Here is a 20,638-nt window from a genome sequence, read left to right as displayed (position 1 = left end):
GACCTGAAGGAGCATCTTCACCCCGGACACCGGGGTCCCTCTCCCGAGGGCCTTCTGGCGCTTCCCTCCCTGCAAGAAGCCAAGTTACAGGGAAGCAGGCAGAGGGCCTTCTCGTGGTGACGGCCGCCCTGTGGAACGCCCTTCCATCAGATGTCAAAGAAATAAGCAATTATCTCACTTTTAAAAGACATCTGAAGGCAGCCCTGTTTAGGGAAGTTTTTAAATATTTAATGCTGTCTTGTGTTTTTAATATTTGGTTGGCAGCCACCCAGAGTGGCTGAGGATACCCAGACAGATGGGCAGGGTAGAAATAATAAATTATTATATATTATTATATATCCAAAGCCAACATGAAAGCATTCAAACTCTGACGGAACGGAGCGGCGCACACCTCTTCACAGCATAGACCCACCTTGTCCAGGCAAAGGTTCCCATGTCTCTCGGCAATAGCCTTTCGGAAGCCGTGAGACAGTGGATACAGCATGCTGTGATGCGGGTGCACCGAAGGGAGCCGGTTCTTCTCCAGCTGGTCAGCCACAATACTGACAAGCTTCTTCATTCTCTCGTCATAATCGGTCCAATCACAGACGATCTGAAAGGGGGCAAAGAAAACCAGGGTTCTAGATTCAGGTAGGTAGCCGTATTGGTCTGATGAAGTCAAAATATATATAAAAATTGTCCAGTAGTGCCTTAGAGACCAACAAAGTTTGTTCTTGGTATAAGCCAGGCACCCCAAGCCTTCGGCCCTCCAGATGTTTTAGACTACAATTCCCATCATCCCCGACCACTGGTCCTGTTAGCTAGGGATCATGGGAGTTGTAGGCCAAAACATCGGGGGGGGGCGCAGGTTGGGGATGCCTGATATAAGCTTTTGTGTGCATGCACACTTCTTCAGATACACTGAAGCGGAAGTCCCCAGACCCTGATATACAGAGGGAGAAGTCCCCAGACCCTGCTATATAAGAGTAAGGAGAAGCCCCCAGACCCTGATATATAGTGGGAGGGTGAGTTGGGGTTTTTCTCCGAAGGGTAGTAGGAGTCAATGGGTATGGTCCACCTGCTGGCAACTGTGAATGACTGAAAAAACAAGGGATGGTACACAGATGACCTGAAATAGTTTTAGGATATGTAATGAGACACAGTCGTCCACAGGTTGACCATACCGATTGAGTCCTACTACCGTTCAGAGAAATACCCCGCCCCACCCTCCCTCTAAATATCAGGGTGTGGGGACTTCCACTTCAGTGTATCTGAATAAGTCTGCCTGCACATGAAAGCTTAGACACAGAACAAACTGAGTTGGTCTCTAAAGTGACATTGGACAATTCCTGAATTAGGTGACGCTTTTACCATTACCGTGGTACCTTGGGACTCAAACGCCTCGGTTCCCAAATGCCGGAAACCCTGGGAGTGTTGGCCCTTAAAACTCTGCCTCACCTGCAAACAGTGCGCCAGGTTGCAGTAAGCGTCAGGAAAATCCGGCTTCAGTTTCAAGGCGGTGCGATACGAAGCAATTGCCTCTGGGATGTTTCCGGAATCCTAGAAAGGGAGGGATATTTCAGCAATTGCCACTAGCTTTTTTTCTCAACCATCAAAACCAAAGATGAAGAACAGACAGAAGGCACGATGATCCACACCTGGTAGACTTATAAAGTAACATTCAACAATCATTGGAATAGAACAGGGGTCGGCAAACTTTTTCAGCAGGGGGCCGTCCACTGTCCCTTAGACCTTGTGGGGGCCAGACTAGATTTTGGGGAGGGGGAAAAAGGAACGCATTCCTATGTCCCACAAATAACCCAGAGGTGCATTTTAAATAAAAGGACACATTATACTCGTGTCAAAACATGCCGACTCCCGGCTAGATTGAGAAGGCCATGGGGCCGTAGTTTGCCTCCCCATGCTATAGAATAATATTGTGTATCAGCATGTAAAAATTCAATAGAAACCTACTCTTAACAATTACAATAAATTGTAATTAATCGTACAATAAATGAATATTACAATGAATGATTATTGTAATTGATCATAGAATAAATGTTACAATAAATGGTTATAAAACAATGGCAAGTCACAGTGTCTACAATAGCCGCAGCGAGAATCTTAACAGACAAAGGATGGAAAGGAGAATCCCATCCCTACTAAGTTGGCGTAGCTAGCAAAAAGGCTAAAATACGCAGAATTAGCAAGATTATAATACAGGCAGAATTACGAGAGGTTTTGGAAGAAACATTTCATAGAGAACAGGACACTTGCAGAGTACAGTGGTACCTCTGGATGTGAATGGGATCCGTTCCGGAGCCCCGTTCGCATCCTGAAGTGAATGCAACCCGCATCTGCACGTCGCAATTCGCCGCTTCTGCGCATGACATCATTTTGAGGGTCTGTGCATGCGGCGAAACCCGCAAGTAACGTGCTCCGTTACTTCTGGGTCACTGCGGAGCGCAACCCAAAAATATTCATCCTGAAGCATATTTAACCCGAGATAGGACTGTATTGTCTAAATTTACAGGGGTGCCCAAATTTTCCCAAAGAGGGCCAGATTTGACATGAGGGCGGGGCAAATTTGTTGAGCTGTTTTAGGATTTAACCCCAAGGTTGTTGAGCTCTTTTTAGGATTGAAGTTGTTGAGCATTTGGGGGGGGGGGTTGCCCCAGTAAGTAAACCAGGTTACGCTCCCCGGCCACACGCTGGACATGTGTGGTCTAAAAAAAAATGTTGGGAAAATTTAAATTCTTTGGCAGGTGTGGATTGACAAAGGACAGCAGGAAATATGACAAAACCAATGCATTTTGAGATCTAGGAGAGACGAGCAAAAGGGCGCCATCGGAAATGTGACGTAGGGGTGATTGGAAGTCACAATGAGATTTTTGGGTGTGGAACTCCACCATACTTTCCGTCTATATAAGCCACCCTCTATTTGGGGGGGCTCAAATTTAAGAAAATGAGCCATTCACCCACCCAATCACCCGTATAAGACCTCCCCCCCCATTTTTATTTCAAAGTAAAAATAGCAATTTTTTCATTTTCCTTTTAAAAAAATTATTTACAAACAAACACATAGACACAAAACAAAATTCGTATTACCCTACCACCCAAAATTTCAGACATTAAAACCACCCTTGTGGCTTCCCTCCACCGCCCCTCACCCTCCTATATAATATTTCACATTGCCATTTTTATTTCCCCCCTATTTATTTATTTATTTATTTTTGATTTCATTTTACATGCTAGTTGCCGTACATTTTCAACACTATACATTACATATATGGATTCCCCACATCTAACCCTATACACAACTCAGCATTTACCCAAATACCCACGTGACTTCCTTCACTCACATTCACATTGCAATTTTTATCTAAATTTATATTTCTTAACTCTTTTAACTTACTATTTATTTTTATTATAAACCAGATTTACAAACATTAAACCAAACATATCAACATGTTAGTTTTTGAGCAGTACTTGAACACATAATCTTCAAACCATTTCCATTATATTTTTATTTTCCAGTTTGATTGGTACCTTATTACTGCACTTGACCTTGCCAGTTCTATAAATTCAATTAGTTTCTTTATCCAGTCATCCTTTGTGGGTATATATTTCCTGTTCCAGTTTTGTGCAAGGAGTAGCCTTGCTGCAGCTGTCGCGTATAAGAATAATATCTTCCCATCTTGTGGTATTTCTTTACCTCTTATACTCAGTAAATATGCCTCTGGTTTTCCCCTCTAAATTAATTCTGATCATCTTTTTTATTTCCTCATGAATTTTTTAACGTTTCTGTAGCCCCACCATAAACGTATCGGCGTGCCCTCTGCCTCCTCAGACTTCCAGCATAAATTCCAATTCTCCCCTTTTTCTTTTTGTGCCCCATCTCGGTTTGGGACGGCTTTTGCCAGTTGTTTTCCTTTTGTAAAAACTAAGATTCCCCTGCTGCCCCCCCCCCCCAGTTTTTTTTTTTTAAATAGATTTAGCAGAGACACAAAGCTTACCTTATGGATGGAAGCGAGGTTGCTGTGGGCATCGGCAAACGCAGGATTTATCTGGATTGCTCTTGTGTAGCATTGCAGAGCTCCCTGGACGTCTTGCATTTCCTTCAAGGTGTTCCCCATGTTGGAATAGGCGTCTGCAAAAGTGGGACTGATTCTGACATGGAGGGGGAGAGAAAAAGTGCCATTTTGGTACAAAAATACTCTGAAGTTACGCTGGAAATGTAAGGGTCAAGAAGGCTCTTTCTATCCTATACGGTGGTCTTTAGGGCAGTTCATTAAAAAAACTTTTTTTAAAAATGCCTTCTCCAAAGCCTTCACAAAATAGGAAAACGTCCAAGAAAACAGCTATTTTCATGGAGGGTTGAGATATTAACTGATATGCACAAAATTTCAGATATAGCTATATAATCCCTAGTGTAGTAAGATAAGACCTTGGGAGCAGGCATCTTCAAAAAAGTGTTTTTTTATGAACCACCCTAGTGGTCATGTGAGACAGTGAGACCTTGGTTCTCAAATGTTTTTTATACAGGTTTCTTTATACAGAAGGTTTTTTATACAGAAAGGTTCAGCATTGTGGCATCCTCTTCATACGGACAAGCAGCACTTTCCTTTTGGGAAATTCCATGCTCCTCAATTCTGGCAATTATTAATCACTCTCAATTCCACCCTAATAATTGCCACCTGCCCGGATTTTAACTTGTCTGAATTAATTTTTATTTGAATTACTTGATGTCTGCTTTTAGGCTCGTTGTGTTGTTTTTATGATGTTAGCTGCTCTGAGCCCAGCCTTGGCCGGCGAGGGTGGGATACAAACAAAAACAAATTATTATTATTATTATTATTACTACTACTCAAACGCTTTGGTTCCCAAATGCCGAAAACCCAGAAAAAGTGTTCCAGTTTCCAGGCGTTTTTCGGAAGCCAAACATCAAATTTGGCTGTCAGCTATTCTTTCTGGGGCGCCTGCACCAATCAAACAGACTTCGGGAACAGATTAAGTTTGGTGCTTTGGTTTTTGCAATTTATGTGGTGTTTTTGTTTCGGAGGCTTTTTTGGTTCATTTGTTTTTGCGACTGTGCGGATCCCAGTTTAGTTACTGATTGATTGATTGATTGATTGATTGTGTGATTGCAGAAACGGATAGAAGCCCCGGTCCCCATCCGAACAATGACTATCATCAGTGCAGGTGAGGGAAAAAAATAATTTTCATTTTTATCATTTACAAGACTGTTGTATTTATTTTAGAGTACAGTACATGGATGACTGCTTTCATTTTAGGGATCAGTGGTCTCGTTAGATAGTAAAATTCATGTTAAATGGCTGTTTTAGGGATTGTTTTTCAAAGTCTGGTACGGATTAATCCGTTTTGCATGACTTTCTATGGGAAAGTGCACCTTGGTTTTGGAACACATTCAGTTTGAGAACCAAGGTACCACTGTATAATTAACTGGGGGGGGGAGAGAACATTTGTGTAAAAACCAGAAGCCTTTCTAATAGGTTTAACGGGTGAAGAAATACCAAGAGACCTAAAAAGACAGTGTATTCTATTTATGCCAGAATGTTCTTAGCCCGGATGTGGAAGGAAGAGAAGGTCCCAACAAAAGAAGAGTGGATTATCAAAATGACTGTGAAGATCAGACATCAAGATGATAGGAAATTTAAGCAAAGAAAAAAGTTAAAAGGACAAAATGGGGAAAATAATGAAGATGAAATGTGAAAAAGCATGGTGCAAAAACCTTAAGGATATAACCATCGTTAGTTCAAAGATGGCAAAATTAAGGGAGAATGAGATAGGCAGGAGAAGTAAATATTTAAAAAACCAGAAGAGGGAAGCTGGGGGAGATTGGGATTCATCTATGCTGTCTGCAAGAATGATGTTTGTGTTGAATATAAAATGCTAAAACTTAATAAAAACTATTTATATATAAAAAAAATTAAACAAGATTGGGAAAAATTTATTGAATACCTTAAAGATACATATTTAGAAATAATAATAATAATAATAATAATAATAATAATAATAATAATAATAATAATAATAATAATAATAATAATAATAGTATCCCGCCCTCCCTGGCCGAAACCGGTCTTAGGGCAGCTAACATCAAATATATAACATTAGTATAAAATCAAACAATAATTAAATTACCTCCTAAAAACAAATCGGGATCAAATTAAAATCGAATTAGATGGTTTTCCACAGGCAGGATTGATATAACATTGATGAAGCCAAAGTAGCAAATAAGGAAATGGAATAGAACGAATCATTGTAATTACATGCAAGAAAATATGGCAAAATATGGAAACGGGGGGTGGGGGGTGGGGGAGAGTCCAAGGGGTTTGTATAATCCCAGTATTGTATATATTGAAAATGTTTGGAGTGTATGGAAATAAAATGATAAAATAAAAAAAACTGAATAATAATAATAATAATAATAATAATAATAATAATAATAATAATAATAAATTATTTATATCCTGCCCTCCCCAGCCGAAGCCGGGCTCAGGGCGGCTAACAACAATCAAAATAGTCCAACATTTTAAAACATTCATTATAAAATTAATTAAATTAAATCAAATTAAAATCAAATTAATGGCAACCATCAAGCTGGCACTAATTGCACCCATGCAAGAGATGGGAGTTGCCCCCTCAATCCCATATCGCTCCGTCCCAGCCAGAGGACCTCTGTCTTCGAAGGATTTAACTTCAACCGGCTCCCACGTAACCATCCAGCCACAGCTTCCAGACATCTGGTCAGTGTATCTGGGGCCGAGTAAGGATGGCCATCCATCAACAGATAGAGTTGGGTGTCATCGGCATACTGATGGCAACCCAGCCAAAAACTCCGGACAAGCTGGGCGAGGGGGCGCATAAAGATGTTAAAAAGCATCGGGGGAGAGTATCGCACTCTGAGGCACTCCACACACCAAGGAGTGGCGCGATGACAATTCCCCCCCCAAGCGCCACCCTCTGTCCCCGACCGGAGAGAAACGAGCGCAGCCATTGAAGGACTGTGCCCTGGATCCCCACGTCGGCAAGGCGGTGGTCCAGAAGTTCGTGATCGACCATGTCGAAGGCTGCTGACAGGTCTAGAAGAATCAGCAGCCCCGACCCGCCTCGATCCAGCTGCCTGCGGAGATCATCTGTTAGGGCGACCAGAGCCGTCTCGGTCCCATGACCAGCGCGGAAGCCGGACTGGAATGGATCGAGAGCAGATGTTTCATCCAGAAACCTACCAAGCTGTTCAGCAACCGCTCTCTCAATCACCTTACCCAGGAATGGAAGATTCGAAACCGGGCGGTAATTGGATAGATCTAAAGGATCTAATGATGTTTTCTTTAAGAGCAGACACACCACTGCCTCCTTCAGTTCCCCTGGGAATATCCCAGTGCCAAGGGACAAATTGATGATATCCCCCAGGGGGGCCCGCACCTCGTCTGGGCACGCTCTAATCAGCCAGGACGGGCACGGGTCAAGAGGACAAGTGGTGGGCTTTCCAGCTCGGAGGAGTCTGTCCACATCGGCTGGGGATATCTGGTCAAAGTGGTCCAATACTGGACCCGAGGACAGTCGAGGGGCCTCCAGTTCCTTTATTGTATCCAAATTGGCAGGGAGGTCATGGCGGAGCAACAGGACCTTCTCCGCAAAAAAGCTCGCAAATGCCTCGCAGCTGTGTGTCGAATTGTTATTTAAATTTGGCTGTCCTTCAAGGGACAAAAAATAAAATAAAAATAAAAATAAAAAATAAAAAAACCTAAAAGAAAAAGAGAAAGTGCTTTATCCACAAGAGGAGAGCTTTCCCACAGGCACCAGACCAGCGCATGAGGAGTAATAATAATTATTAACAACAGCAACAATAATTTATTATTTATACCCAGCCACTCTGGGCGGCTTCCAGCAAAAGATTAAAATACAGTAAGGAGGAGCTCTTTCAATCTATTTTCCCCATGGCTTTGGAAGCTCACCTGATGGCCTCCTTGTAGTGCATGAGGGCCTCCTGGAGCTTCCCCTGCTGTTGCAAAACACTGGCTAAATTTGAATGCGCAGCTGCAAACTCCGGGAAGACCTGCGGGGAAGAAGCTCACTCTTAGTTTCCCTGAGAAGCATTCTAAAGAGACGGAGGCTGCTCTTTGAGGCTCAAAGGTTGTGGGCGTGAAATAAATCCTCATTTGGATTGACTTGCAAAAATTAAGGAGGAGGAGGAACCTATGGACTGCCTTTTTAGCATGCATAGGAAATACTGTTGGGAGATCAGACTGTCAAATGACCAATGCCATATTTTAAAGAGCCCCTCTTTGATGCTCAAATGTGGCAGGGGCTGGCTGCAAAATAAATCACCGTTTGGAATGATTTGTGGTAATGATAATAATAATAATAATAATAATAATAATAATAATAATAATAATAATAATAATAATAATAATGGGCCTATGAACTGCCTTTTTCGTACGCATAGGAAATACTGTTAGAAAATAAGACTGTCAGGGGATCAAGCTCAGCCGACAGAGAACAGCATGTGCCCAGCTTTTATTTCAATTTCTGTACCGTTCCTTAACACCTTGCATTGTTCTTCTGATGAAAAAGCAGATTTTTGGTCATTCCAGGAGGCCTAGGAATATAAAAAGGGGGACAGACCCTCTTCCTTCCAAAAGGGACTTATCGGACCATGCTTTGTCGAGCCTCAAAATGCTACTTCACTTTCACTTCTTCACCATTATTTCCGTTATTGATCAAGAAAAATTTGATCGGCGATTTTTAAAAAGACCCAGACTAGGAGTCCAGGGTACGCATGCCTAACCCTTATATGTCAATTTAATTGTTGTAATTCTCCACGCACGTACCTCAAGAGCTTTCCGGTAGAGGCGGACAGCCTCCTCGATATTCCCTTGTTCTCGCTTGATGTTCGCCAGGTTATTAAGAGAATCCGCGTGAGTCGGACATAAACGGAGAGCTGTATTGTAGCATTCCTCGGCTTCGGCAACCTTCGAAACACAAAACAGAGTTTTTACACGAATATTAGTATGTCTTTCACAGGAGCCCAAAAGGCTGCTCTGTGATGTGATGGCTGGATTGAGGTTTGATACGGCCCCTCAGCTCCTGACGGTAACTTGGTATTAGAGCGGTTCATAAAAAACTCTTTTTTTGAAAATGCCTGCTCCAAAGTTCTTCTCTTACCAACAGTAGAGATTATATAGCTATATCTGGAATGGCATGCATATCAGTTAATATCTTTTATATATATATGCCAGCTGTCCTTTGTCAACAACCAATTGTTGCTGTTTTTTATATTGAATATATGCTATATGGTAACTGTTGCACCTCATAGGTAACTCAAGCCTTCTGCACGTCACAAAAGATGTATTTTATCAAAGTCATTGTTGAACTGAAATACAATTAAGAAGTATATTAATAGTGAAATGCAATTAAGAAGAAGCATATTAACAGTAAAACCCCACAATTGTTGAGCCTTTTTTAAGGATTTGACCCCAGAGGTGCTGACCTTTTTTTAGGATTAAAGTTCTTGAGCTTTTTGGGGGGAAGTTTTGCCCTAGTAAATAAACCGCCACGAGGGCCGGATTAAATCGACCAGAGGGCCAGATTAGGCCCCTGAACTGGACTTTGGACATGCCTGGTCTAAAAGAACATTGGGAAAATTTAAATTCTTTGGCAGGATAGCAGGAAATATGACAAAACCAATGCATTTTGAGATCTAGGAGAGATGGGTGGAAGGCCCCCAAAGTGGACTTTGGACATGCTTGGTTTAGGGGAACATAAATACAAGAGCAGACTAATCCGATTCAAACTCTCTTTCCCGCACACTTACCGTCTTATGCAAGATGTATTTAAGGAAGACAGTAAGGGAAATGGTTTTGGTCATACTAAATCAAAATTAAGAGACAGAGTTGCTAGATAGTAAAAGAAAATCATTGCCAAAAACGTATAAGAATGGCATACAAAGGATGAAGAAGTTAAGTCGGTTATGATTAAATGGGCTCAAGATTTTGGTCATAACATTGAATTAGATAAGTGGGAAAGATTATGGGCAAAAACAATTTATTGAATGTACAGCACTAATTAAAAATTTAATGAAGGTGACGTATAGGTGGTATTTGACGCCGACTAAACTTGCTAAAATATATATAACTCAAGATAAGGCACGCTAGAAATGCAAGGAGAAGGAAGGGAATTTCGTCCATAGGTGGTGGATGTGCACTAAAGTCAAAGTCTACTGGGATATGATTTACAAAGAATTGAAAAAGATCTTTAAATATACTGTTATTAAAAAAACCAGAGGCTATTCTATTGGGTATTGTGGGAGAAGAAATTCCAAAAGTAGACTTATGTATGCTACCATAGCTGTAAGGACATTTTTAGCCCAGAAATGCAAGCGGCAGGAACTTCCAATTTTGGAAGAATGGCAGACAAAAACAATTGAATATGCAGAACTAGCAAAGCTGGCAGTGAAAATCCGAAATCGGCGCGACAAACTGTTTGAAAAGGACTGGAGTAAATTTATAAAAGATGTGAAAGAACATCTGAGAATGTTTGCTGGTTTGATTTAAAATATTTTGTCATGATAATTTTTGAAAGTGATTTACAAATGCTAAAGTAAATTGTTTTAAGTAGAGTAAGAAGGTAAATAGGGCGATATATGTTCAGGTAGGCAGCTGTGGTGGTCTAACGCAGTTGAAATATATAAAAAATATATAAATTGTCCAGTAGCACATTGCAGACCAACTCAGTTTGGTCTTGGTAGAAGCTTTTGTATCTGAAGAAGTGGACCTGCATACAAAAAATTATACCAAGAAGAAGCCAAGTTTAGCAAGCCCTGTTTAGGGAAGCTTTTAATGTTTGACGGACTATTGTATTTTAATATTTTGTCGCCAAGAGTGGCTGGGGAAACCCAGCCAGATAGGCGGGGTATAAATTTTATTATTATTATTATTATTATTATTATTATTATTATTATCATCATCATCAGGTGCTACTGGACAATTTTTAAAGGGTGATATAGAAATGCTAAGAGGATCGTGACTGCTTAAGAAAGCCAGGGAGTGGGAGCGGGGGAGGGGGGAGGGGAGTCGACGCTTGGTATGAGCAAAGTTGTATGTGACGATATGACAAAGGAAAAAATAAAAGAGGACTTCTTCTAGGTTCTGTACCCCAAATCCCCCCCCCCAAAGAGCCCAATTTCGAGGTCACCATCATCCGGAAGGCTTTTTTCAGCAAACCCTCTGACATACAGAAAGCAAAAGGGACCGGTTTCATTTTCTTTTTTTAATTTTTATTTTATTTATAACATAGTCCACAACAACTCATACATACAAACAGACCCACCACCATTGACTAATTATCAAAATTAAACTCCTATCCCCTTACACAAAGAAAACATAACATAAAAATAAAAGACTTTATTCTGTTAAATGGCCGCCTTATTTACCTCTTGTATACTATTTCTTTTGTATGGGATTATTACAATTTTTCCTAATTATGACTTAAACCACAAAGTCTCCTGTAGAAATTAATTGAAACAAGTCCAAGTGTATATTTTGGGGCACTGTTTGGTAAAGTATTCTCTGCATTTTCCCCATTCCTTTTGGAATTCTTGTCTGGGTTGTGCCCTAATTGTCTCTGTTAATCTGGCCAATTCAGCATGGGGTAAAAGCCTAAGAAAAAGCTAAACAACTTCAATCCTAAAAAAAGTTCAACAATTTAAACCCTAAGAAAAGAGCTCAACAACTTCAGTCCTTAAAAAAAGTAAACAACTTTGGTCGGCCCTTATGGCCCTTCACTTCATCAAATCTGGCCCTCTTTGAAAAAAGTTTGGACACCACTGCCTAATAGGAAAGTTTCTGTATTTTTTTTTCACAGGCCCACCAGAAATGTATAAGTGTCCCTTCTTCTTTACTGCACCTCCAGCACAGTTTTTTTGTTTTATACATTTTAGCTATTTTGGCAGGTGTTAAGTACCATCTATAAAACATCTTTTATAGAGATGTTCCCCCCACCCCAAGGCAAAAGGGACCAGTTTCTTACGCTGCCTTTCTCTTTCAGCGCGTTGGCCAGGTTGCAGTAGGCGTCAGGGAAGTGGGGCTGGAGCTCAATGGCCCTCTTGTAGGTATCGATTGCCAGATCGATCAGCCCCTGTTCGTAATACACACATGCCAGGTTGCCGTGGACAACAGCGTGGTTGGGACTCAGGCTCAGGGCCCGTAGGTAGGCTGCAACGGCTCTGAAATGAGATCAAGGACTGGTTCAGTTTCATTGTCACCAGGGTGGATAAAAATCTGTTTTTTAAAAAATAAAATGCTTTGGGAGGACGATTAAGAGGATCGAGGCGGGCCGGGACTGCTGATTCTTTTAGATTTGTTAGCGGCCTTCGACATGGTCGATCACAAACTTTTGGACCACCGCCTTGCCAACGTGGGGATTCAGGGCACAGTCAGACAATGGCTGTGCTCCTTTATCTCAGGTCGGGGACAGAGGGTGGCGCTAGGGAGGGAGTTGTCGCTGCGGCACTCCTTGTTGTGTGGAGTGCCGCAGGGCACAATCCTTTCCCAGATGCTTTTCAATATCTTTATGCGCCCCCTTGCCCAGATTGTCCGGAGTTTAGGGCTGAGTTGTCGTCAATATGCTGATGACACCCAACTTTATCTGTCAATGGACTCGGCCCCAGACACACTGACCAGATGCTTGGAAGCCGTGGCTGGGTGGCTGCGTGGGAGCCAGTTGAAGTTAAATCCTTCGAAGACAGAGGTCCTCTGGCTGGGTCAGGACAACATGGGGTTGGGGGGCCAACTCCCATCTCTTGTGGGGGCGCAATTAGTGCCAGAGCCTTCTGTCAAGAGCTTGGGTGTAACCTTCGATGCCTCTCTTTCCATGGAGGCACAGGTTGCAGCCACAGCAAAGGTGGCATTTTTCCACCTCCGCCGTATTAAGGAATTGGTTCCTTGCCTTTCTCGCCCTGATCTGGCCAGTGATCCATGCGATAGTCACCTCCAGGCTTGATTATTTTAACTCGCTCTATGCTTAGACTCACTCTGACACCCTATATGGGATTTGGTATATAAATTTTCCCGTGGCTTTTTTTGCTGGCCCATGTAGCACCAGCATGGATAGCTGGCTTGGGTGAATAGCTGATGTTTCCTCCCTTTGTAGTCTTGATGAGGCTGCATTTTAAGCTGTATTTTAATTAACTGGGGTTTTTTTCTATTCTATTTTATTGTAATTTATATTTGGTGTTAGCCGCCCTGAGCCCGGCCCTGGCCAGTGAGAGCGGGGTAGAAATAAATAAATAAATAAATAAATAAATAAATAATTCGGGGAAGAATTATTTGTTTTAAGTTTTTCATGTGTGCGAAAACTCAGTCCAAGTTTTTCTTGGGGAAAAAATGTTTCAGCACATCAGTTAAGCAACATGGATACATATGCTACCATGTTACTGTTTTAGTGAAATAAATTGCTTAAATTGTTATGAAGGAAATGTTTCTTTTCTCCTTCCAATCAAGTGCAGCAGAAAAGTTGTTCAAATAAAAAGTGTTCACTTATTAAAACTCACCATCATTTCGTCACAATCGGGCTGTATATCGCAGAACCAAATCATTTTGATATAACTGTAGAAAAGACTCTGAAGTTAGGATTCCAAAAAGGAAACCTGCCTCCGATTGTCAATATTAAGAGGATGCCAGCAAGGCTGAACCTTCCGGTAAAAGGGGGATTTAAATCAAGTCTTATGGATTTGGGATTTAAATCAATTTGCTTTAAATAAAATCAACCCTCTAGGCAACAATAGGAGTTAGTTTGGGTATGGGTGCAACCACTAAACTGAGAATATAAGACGTAATGTGATTATACGCAAAACCAATAAAAAACATTTATATAAAAAAGAGAATATAAGCTCTATGCCTATTTGCTTACCTGTCAAATATACGCGCCTCCTTCAAGACGTTCCCCAGATTAATGTAAGCATCCAGGAAGTTGGGGTCCAGGGTCACCGCCTGAAAATATTTAAGATAATAGATTTTTGTTACTAATACAGTCATACCTCAGGTTGAAGTAGCTGCGGGTTAAGCATTTTCGGGTTGTGCTCCGTGGCGACCTAGAAGTAACAGAGCACGTTACTTCCGGGTTCTGCAGCTTGCGCACGTGCAGACACTCAAAATGATGCCACACGCATCTACGGAAGCAGCAAATTGTGACCCGAGCATGTTTGCTTCAGGATGCGAACGGGGCCCCGGAACGGATCCCGTTCGCATCCAGAGGTACCACTGTATAACAGCATGGTTACTTTTAAATAAGTGGGTCAACTTTGACCTAGGCTGCCTCCTACCTACCTTCCTACCTTATCGATCTACCGACTTTATCTTATTATCTATCTACTTGCCTACCTATCTTATCTATCTATCTATCTACCTACCCTATCTATCAAATCTATCTACCTACCTACCATCTAATCCAGGTGTGGCCCAACTTGGCCCTCCAACCCCCATCATCCCTACCTAACAGGACCAGTGGTCAGGGACAATGTGAGTTGTAGTCCCAAAACAGCTGGAGGGCCAGGTTTGGCCATGCCTGAATCTATCTACCTACTCAATCAATCAATCTAACTAATCTATCTATCCATCTACCAACCTTTCTTATATATGTATCTATCTAATCTACCTACCTAATCTATCTATCTAATCTAATCTAATCTAATCTAACTATCTATCATCTATCTAATCTATCTATGCAAGGAATATCAACTGTACGAGAAATGGTACCAACTAATGGTACTAACAGGACACCGGAGGCCCATTGCAGCTGAAAAAATGCCTCCAGTTTTAATATAAAAAAGAATGGGAAACGTTTATTGCATATTGACAAAAGCAGTGCACACAGGTTAATACATTAGCAGGATTAATTTTTTTAAAAAAACCCACCTGTCATGGTTAAATTTAAAGTAGAATCATAGAATCATACAGCTGGAATAGACCACAAGGGCCATCGAGTCCAACCCCCTGCCAAGCAGGAAACACCATCAGAGCACTCCTGACATATGGTTGTCAAGCCTCTGCTTAAAGACCTCCAAAGTAGGAGACTCCACCACACTCCTTGGCAGCAAATTCCACTGTCAAACAGCTCTTACTGTCAGGAAGTTCTTCCTAATGTTTAGGTGGAATCTTCTTTCTTGTAGTTTGGATCCATTGCTCCGTGTCCGCTTCTCTGGAGCAGCAGAAAACAACCTTTCTCCCTCCTCTATGTGACATACTTTTCTATATTTGAACATGGCTATCATATCACCCCTTAACCTCCTCTTCTCCAGGCTAAACATGCCCAGCTCCCTTAGCCGTTCCTCATAAGGCATCGTTTCCAGGCCTTTGACCATTTTGGTTGCCCTCCTCTGGAGTAAGGACAGTCCCCGGATTTACAAATCAGTCCCCATACAAAATCCATTTAAGTTGAAAAGTATCCCCGGACTCATTGAAAAAAAATCTGATAACCTTAAATTAGTGATGATGATTTTATTGAAGAAGAAGAAGAGTTTGGATTTGATATCCCGCCTTTCACTCCCTTTAAGGAATCTCAAAGCGGCTAACATTCTCCTTTCCCTTCCTTCCCCACAACAAACACTCTGTGAGGTGAGTGGGGCTGAGAGACGTCAGAGAAGTGTGACTGGCCCAAGGTCACCCAGCAGCTGCATGTGGAGGAGTGGAGACGCGAACCCGGTTCCCCAGATTATGAGTCTACCGCTCTTAACCACTACACCACACTGGCTCTCCAGTGATGATAATGAATGATGATAATACAAAGGAACCAGGGGAGGCAAGTCAAATAATCCCATAATGTGGGATTAACATTGATTGTGTATACAGTTGTTTTTTAAAAAAATATTATTTAATTTAATGATTTGGTTTTTTGTGAAAACTAAAAAAATATTATACAGTGGTAGCTTGGGTTAAGTACTTAATTCGTTCCGGAGGTCTGTTCTTAACCTGAAATTGTTCTTTTTTTAAATAATAATAATAATTTTTATTAAATTTTCCTATTTACAAATTCGCCATCCCAAACAGTATTCACAAATTTCAACTTTTTGGACTTCCACAAGCTTTTCCACCAATCCATATTTTCTATTTTTATGCATTCTCTAAATTTATATTGCCATTTAATATTATCCTTTCAGTTCTATTTCTTTTTTACAATACATCTTTAACTTTCACAAAGCCTCTTTAAATCCCACTAGCGTTGTCTGTTCGTCACATATGCTTTTCCGATAATCTGTAAACTTTCCCGAGTCCTCGATGAACTTGTGATCCCATTGATATCTAATCTTCCCAGTCAGTTTATCCAGTTCTGCATAGTCCATAAGTTTCATTCTCCACTCTTCAAGGGTCGGTAGCTCCTCTTGTTTCCATTTTTGGGCCATTAATATTCTTGCCGCTGTTACTGCGTATTGGAAAAGTTTGTAATCCTTTCTATTTATCTCTCTTCCAGTTATTCCTAACAAAAAGGCTTCTGGTTTCCTTACAAATGTGTATTTAAGCATCTTCTTCAACTCATTATATATCATTTCCCAGAAACCCTTTACCTTCTTACATTCCCACCACATATGGAAAAAAGATCCTTCTTTTTCTTTACATTTCCAACACTTATTACATGTTTTGAACATTTTTGCTAACTTAACCGGTGTTATGTACCATCTATATACCATTTTCATAATATTTTCCTTTTTCCATTTTCATAATATTTTTCCCAGTCAGCCAATTGTATATTATAACCAAAGTCTCTGGCCCAATGTATCATAACCGACTTTACCTCCTCGTCCATCGTTTGCCAATCCAACAACATTTTATACATTTTTGACAATATCTTATAATCATTGTTTATCATCTCTATTTGAAATTTCGATTCTTTTTCCGTATATCCACTCTTTTAAATCCTTTTTAAACATTTCATTTACCTGAAAATAATGCAACCAATCAAACACATGTTCTTTTACTTGTTCATATGGCTTCATTTTCCATTTCCCCCCTTCTTTAATTATTAGCTCTCCGTAAGTGATCCAATTCCCTCTCATATTGATTTTCTTTACACTCATAACCTCTAATGGAGACAACCAGTGTGGAACTTTGGGTTCTAATATATTTTTATACCTATCCCATATTTCTATTATGGAGCTCCTGAAAATGTGATTCTCAAAACCCTTGTGACTTTTCTTCTTCTCCAACCACAAATACACGTGCCACCCAAATCTATTATCAAATCCTTCTAACTCTAACAGTTTATTGTTTTTTAATTTTATCCATTCCCTTAACCAGCAGAGACAAGACGCTTCATAATATAATTTCAAATCTGGCAGCGCAAAGCCTCCTCTTTCCTTTGCATCTGTCAATAACTTACATTGTATTCTTGGCTTTTTGCCCTGCCAGATATATCTTGAATTTGCCACTCTTTGAAAGTCGTTGTCCCCCTAATTATAGGAATCATTTGGAACAAAAATAACATCTTTGGAAGCACACTCATTTTGATCGTTGAGATTCTACCCCAAAAAGAAAGTTTCATCCTTCCCCAAACTTACAAAACTTTTTTGATTCTGTTCCACACCGGTATATAGTTGTTTTGAAATAAATCAATATTTCTTGGAGTTAACCATATTCCCAGATATTTTACCTTCTTCGCCACTTCAATCCCTGATTCTCGTTGCATTACTTCTATTGCACTTTGGTCCATATTCTTAATCATTACTTTGGTTTTTTTCTTATTTAATTGTGGGAGCCAGGAAGTCATGGAAAAGGCTTGTAGTGCCACCTGGTGCCTTGCTGACCTCGGTGACCAGCACTCTGAGCTTACAATGTATTAGAATGTATTGACCCTATAAGGAGTTAGGTTCCCCCCTCTGGGCACTGTAACCCTATATGGTTTGTGGGTGGGTTAAAGCTTGACCGGATGAGGTAACGTGAGACATTGGAATGCAGCCATGCGGCTGGAGAGAACAAAGGATAATAAAATCGGAGGAGAGAGAGGAAGGAGCTTTTTTGCCCTCCGTCCATGGAGACATTTGCCTTTGTGTGTGTTTTTTCTTTGCCTTGCACCCCAAATACAATAGTCCGTCAACTGGTTCCCACAAGTGGTGCCCTCTCTGAGGCAGAATGAAAGGATACGGCTGAGGTTTTAAAAAGGGAAAAAAGAAGCAACTGGAAGCAAACAGTCTGAGGCAGACTAAGAGGATTTTAAAAGAAACTGTGAGAGGATTTTTGATCCAAGCAGTGGTTATCATCGACTCACTACGTCCGGCAAGGATTGCAAAGCGCTCTACATCTTTAAAAAAGATCCCGGTGAGTTCGATCCCTTCTATTATATTGATTTTTGAAAAATGGGCAGCTCTTTGACTACTCCCCAACAGAAATTTTTAAAAGACTTAAAATTTCTCCTCTCCTCCAACAAACTGGAAGTTCCCGAGGGTGATTTGATACAGCTCATTCTGGCCATTGATGAACATTCTCCCTGGGACTTGGGTGTAATTGCAAATGGGACTTGGGAACTGAAACTTTGGGACAAGATTGGTGAACATTTTCATGAGCTCCCCAGCATCAGTACTCGGATTTTAAATGCATGGTGCAAGGTTCATTACGCTATGGGCTCTTTATCACCAAAAAATATCTCCCTGGCTGCATTGCCATCACAACCTCCAGCTTCTTTAATCCAGTCTGCTGTGTTAGAGTTTGTTCCAATCCTTGCCCTGCCAGCAGCTCCAGAACCCAAGCCTCCAGATTATAGTTCCTCACTAGAGGACCCAATCCTGCAAAAATATCGTGGTCTGGCTGGAAATGACCCTGCTCTTTCAGCAGCAGAACCAGCTACCCCCTTTCAACGTGCAGCCCTTGCCTGTTCCTTATCTCAGGATACCATGGCATTCCCTGTTATTGTGCCCCCTGCTGGTGCTCCAGCAGGAACTCAAGCCCAGCACCAACCTTTTGACTTTAAAATCTTGAAAGAGCTCCAATTGTCAGTCAGGACAAATGGACTGCAAGCACCATTCACACAGGCTCTTTTGGAAGCCACATTAGCCCAGCTGTTGGTTCCAGATGACATCAAGCTTTTGGCACGTACAGTTTTACCTCCATCAGCTGGTGTATTATTTGCTCATGAATGGGAAATCGCCTGTCGTGGTTATGCTCCTGCCTTACTGCAACAAGCAAGAGGGAATAATCCTAATATTACCCTCGCAGATGTGATGGATGCTATGATGGGCCGTGGGCCCTTTGCTCAGGCTTCAGTACAAGCCACACTGCTGCAGATTTTATTGAGGGATACTGCTCTTGCTGCTCAACAAGCAATGAGAAAAATCCCAGAACCCACCAGTATTCAATCAAGGTGGGGTTCAATCAGGCAAGAGGCAAGAGAATCATATTCTTCCTTTATGGACAGGCTGATTACAGCAGTGAGTAGACAAATTGAAAATCCTGAAGCCAAACAAATAATTATCAAACGATTGGCCTTTGAATATGCCAAAGAGGATTGTAAGGTTGCGTTAAGACCGATAATACACAATCCTGCCACAGACACAGCAGCCATGCTTCGCATTTGTCAGTCTGGTGATACAGCCACCCACAAGATTCATCTGCTAGCAGCAGCGCTCAATGAAAACCAGCCTGTAGCCACCGATACAACGTTTCCAGCGTGGCAAACCAGGATCACCGATACCTCAGTGTGGGTAGAACGGTGGCCTCCACCAAAAGAAAAATCCGCAGCAATGGCACCATCCTGTTTCTGAACAGCTTATCTCTGAACAATTGACTTTCGGCCACATTGAACCATCTTCATCCCACTGGCTCCAGCAGACAAGGAACAGTTTGCTTTTACATTGCCAGTATATCACGATTCGCAACGTTATCAGTGGATTGTCCTCAAGGCATGCGGAACTCCCCTACACTTTGTCAACATTTTGTGGGTGAAGCATTGAAACCTTTCCACATGCGCCACCTAGAGGTGCTGCACACGGGCTGCACCTGGCCGTATTTGCTACATCGTTGCCAACAGGAATTTTATATGCTCAGGCGGAACAAGAAGAAGACTATCTGCATTATAGAATGGTTACATCTACCACATACCCCACCGAAGAACATTTATTCAGTAATTGAATCCACATCAGACATTGTTATCAAAGGACGTTCACGTGCAAATTGCTTTAGCTGATTTTATAGGTGTCATCATTTTTAACCCTCCAAAGGATGACCGTTTGACATTTCTGACACAGGTCACCTATGTTTGGCTACCCCCTTGTCTCTCACACCTCTCCCCTCTGCACTAACCCTCTTCATGGATAGAACAAGAAGTAGGGGGGTGGTGACATGGGAGGAGGGAGGAAAATGGAAATGTTTATATACCCCTCCACAGTCTTCTGCCCAGTGAGCTGAGCTAGCAGCTGTGATTCTTGCCTTTCAATCCTTTCCTACTCAACCTTTCAATCTTATTGTGGATACTCAGTATGTATATCGCCTTTTTGCTAGTTTACCAATATCTTATATAACTCCTTCCTTGGATTCTGACTTGTTTTCCTTGTTTCTTGGCCTGCAGGCCTTACTTCAGCACAGAGAGTTATCTTATTATGTTGCACATCTTCGCTCCCACACATCACACCCAGGGTATTTAGCAGAGGGCA

At 41.5% G+C, this 20,638-nt stretch overlaps 1 protein-coding gene across 1 annotated transcript in view; it reads right to left on the bottom strand.

The window, feature by feature from the left end:
* LOC308578059 (uncharacterized protein) overlaps window positions 1-20,638 on the bottom strand; it is a gene marked incomplete at both ends in the record, with an annotated part of 83,370 nt that overhangs the window by 56,539 nt on the left and 6,193 nt on the right. The window contains 7 exons of the mRNA XM_081178342.1: window positions 413-592; window positions 1,438-1,539; window positions 3,996-4,149; window positions 7,962-8,062; window positions 8,838-8,978; window positions 12,034-12,229; window positions 13,915-13,994. Coding sequence (XP_081034468.1) covers window positions 413-592; window positions 1,438-1,539; window positions 3,996-4,149; window positions 7,962-8,062; window positions 8,838-8,978; window positions 12,034-12,229; window positions 13,915-13,994 — 954 coding nt within the window. The remainder of the gene's footprint in view (window positions 1-412; window positions 593-1,437; window positions 1,540-3,995; window positions 4,150-7,961; window positions 8,063-8,837; window positions 8,979-12,033; window positions 12,230-13,914; window positions 13,995-20,638) is intronic.

The sequence above is a fragment of the Podarcis bocagei genome (assembly GCF_964188305.1).
Source record: "Podarcis bocagei genome assembly, chromosome: W".
NCBI lineage: Eukaryota > Metazoa > Chordata > Lepidosauria > Squamata > Lacertidae > Podarcis > Podarcis bocagei.
The sequence above is the reverse complement of the archived record's forward strand: the minus strand, read 5'-3'. Positions and strand labels throughout refer to the sequence as shown.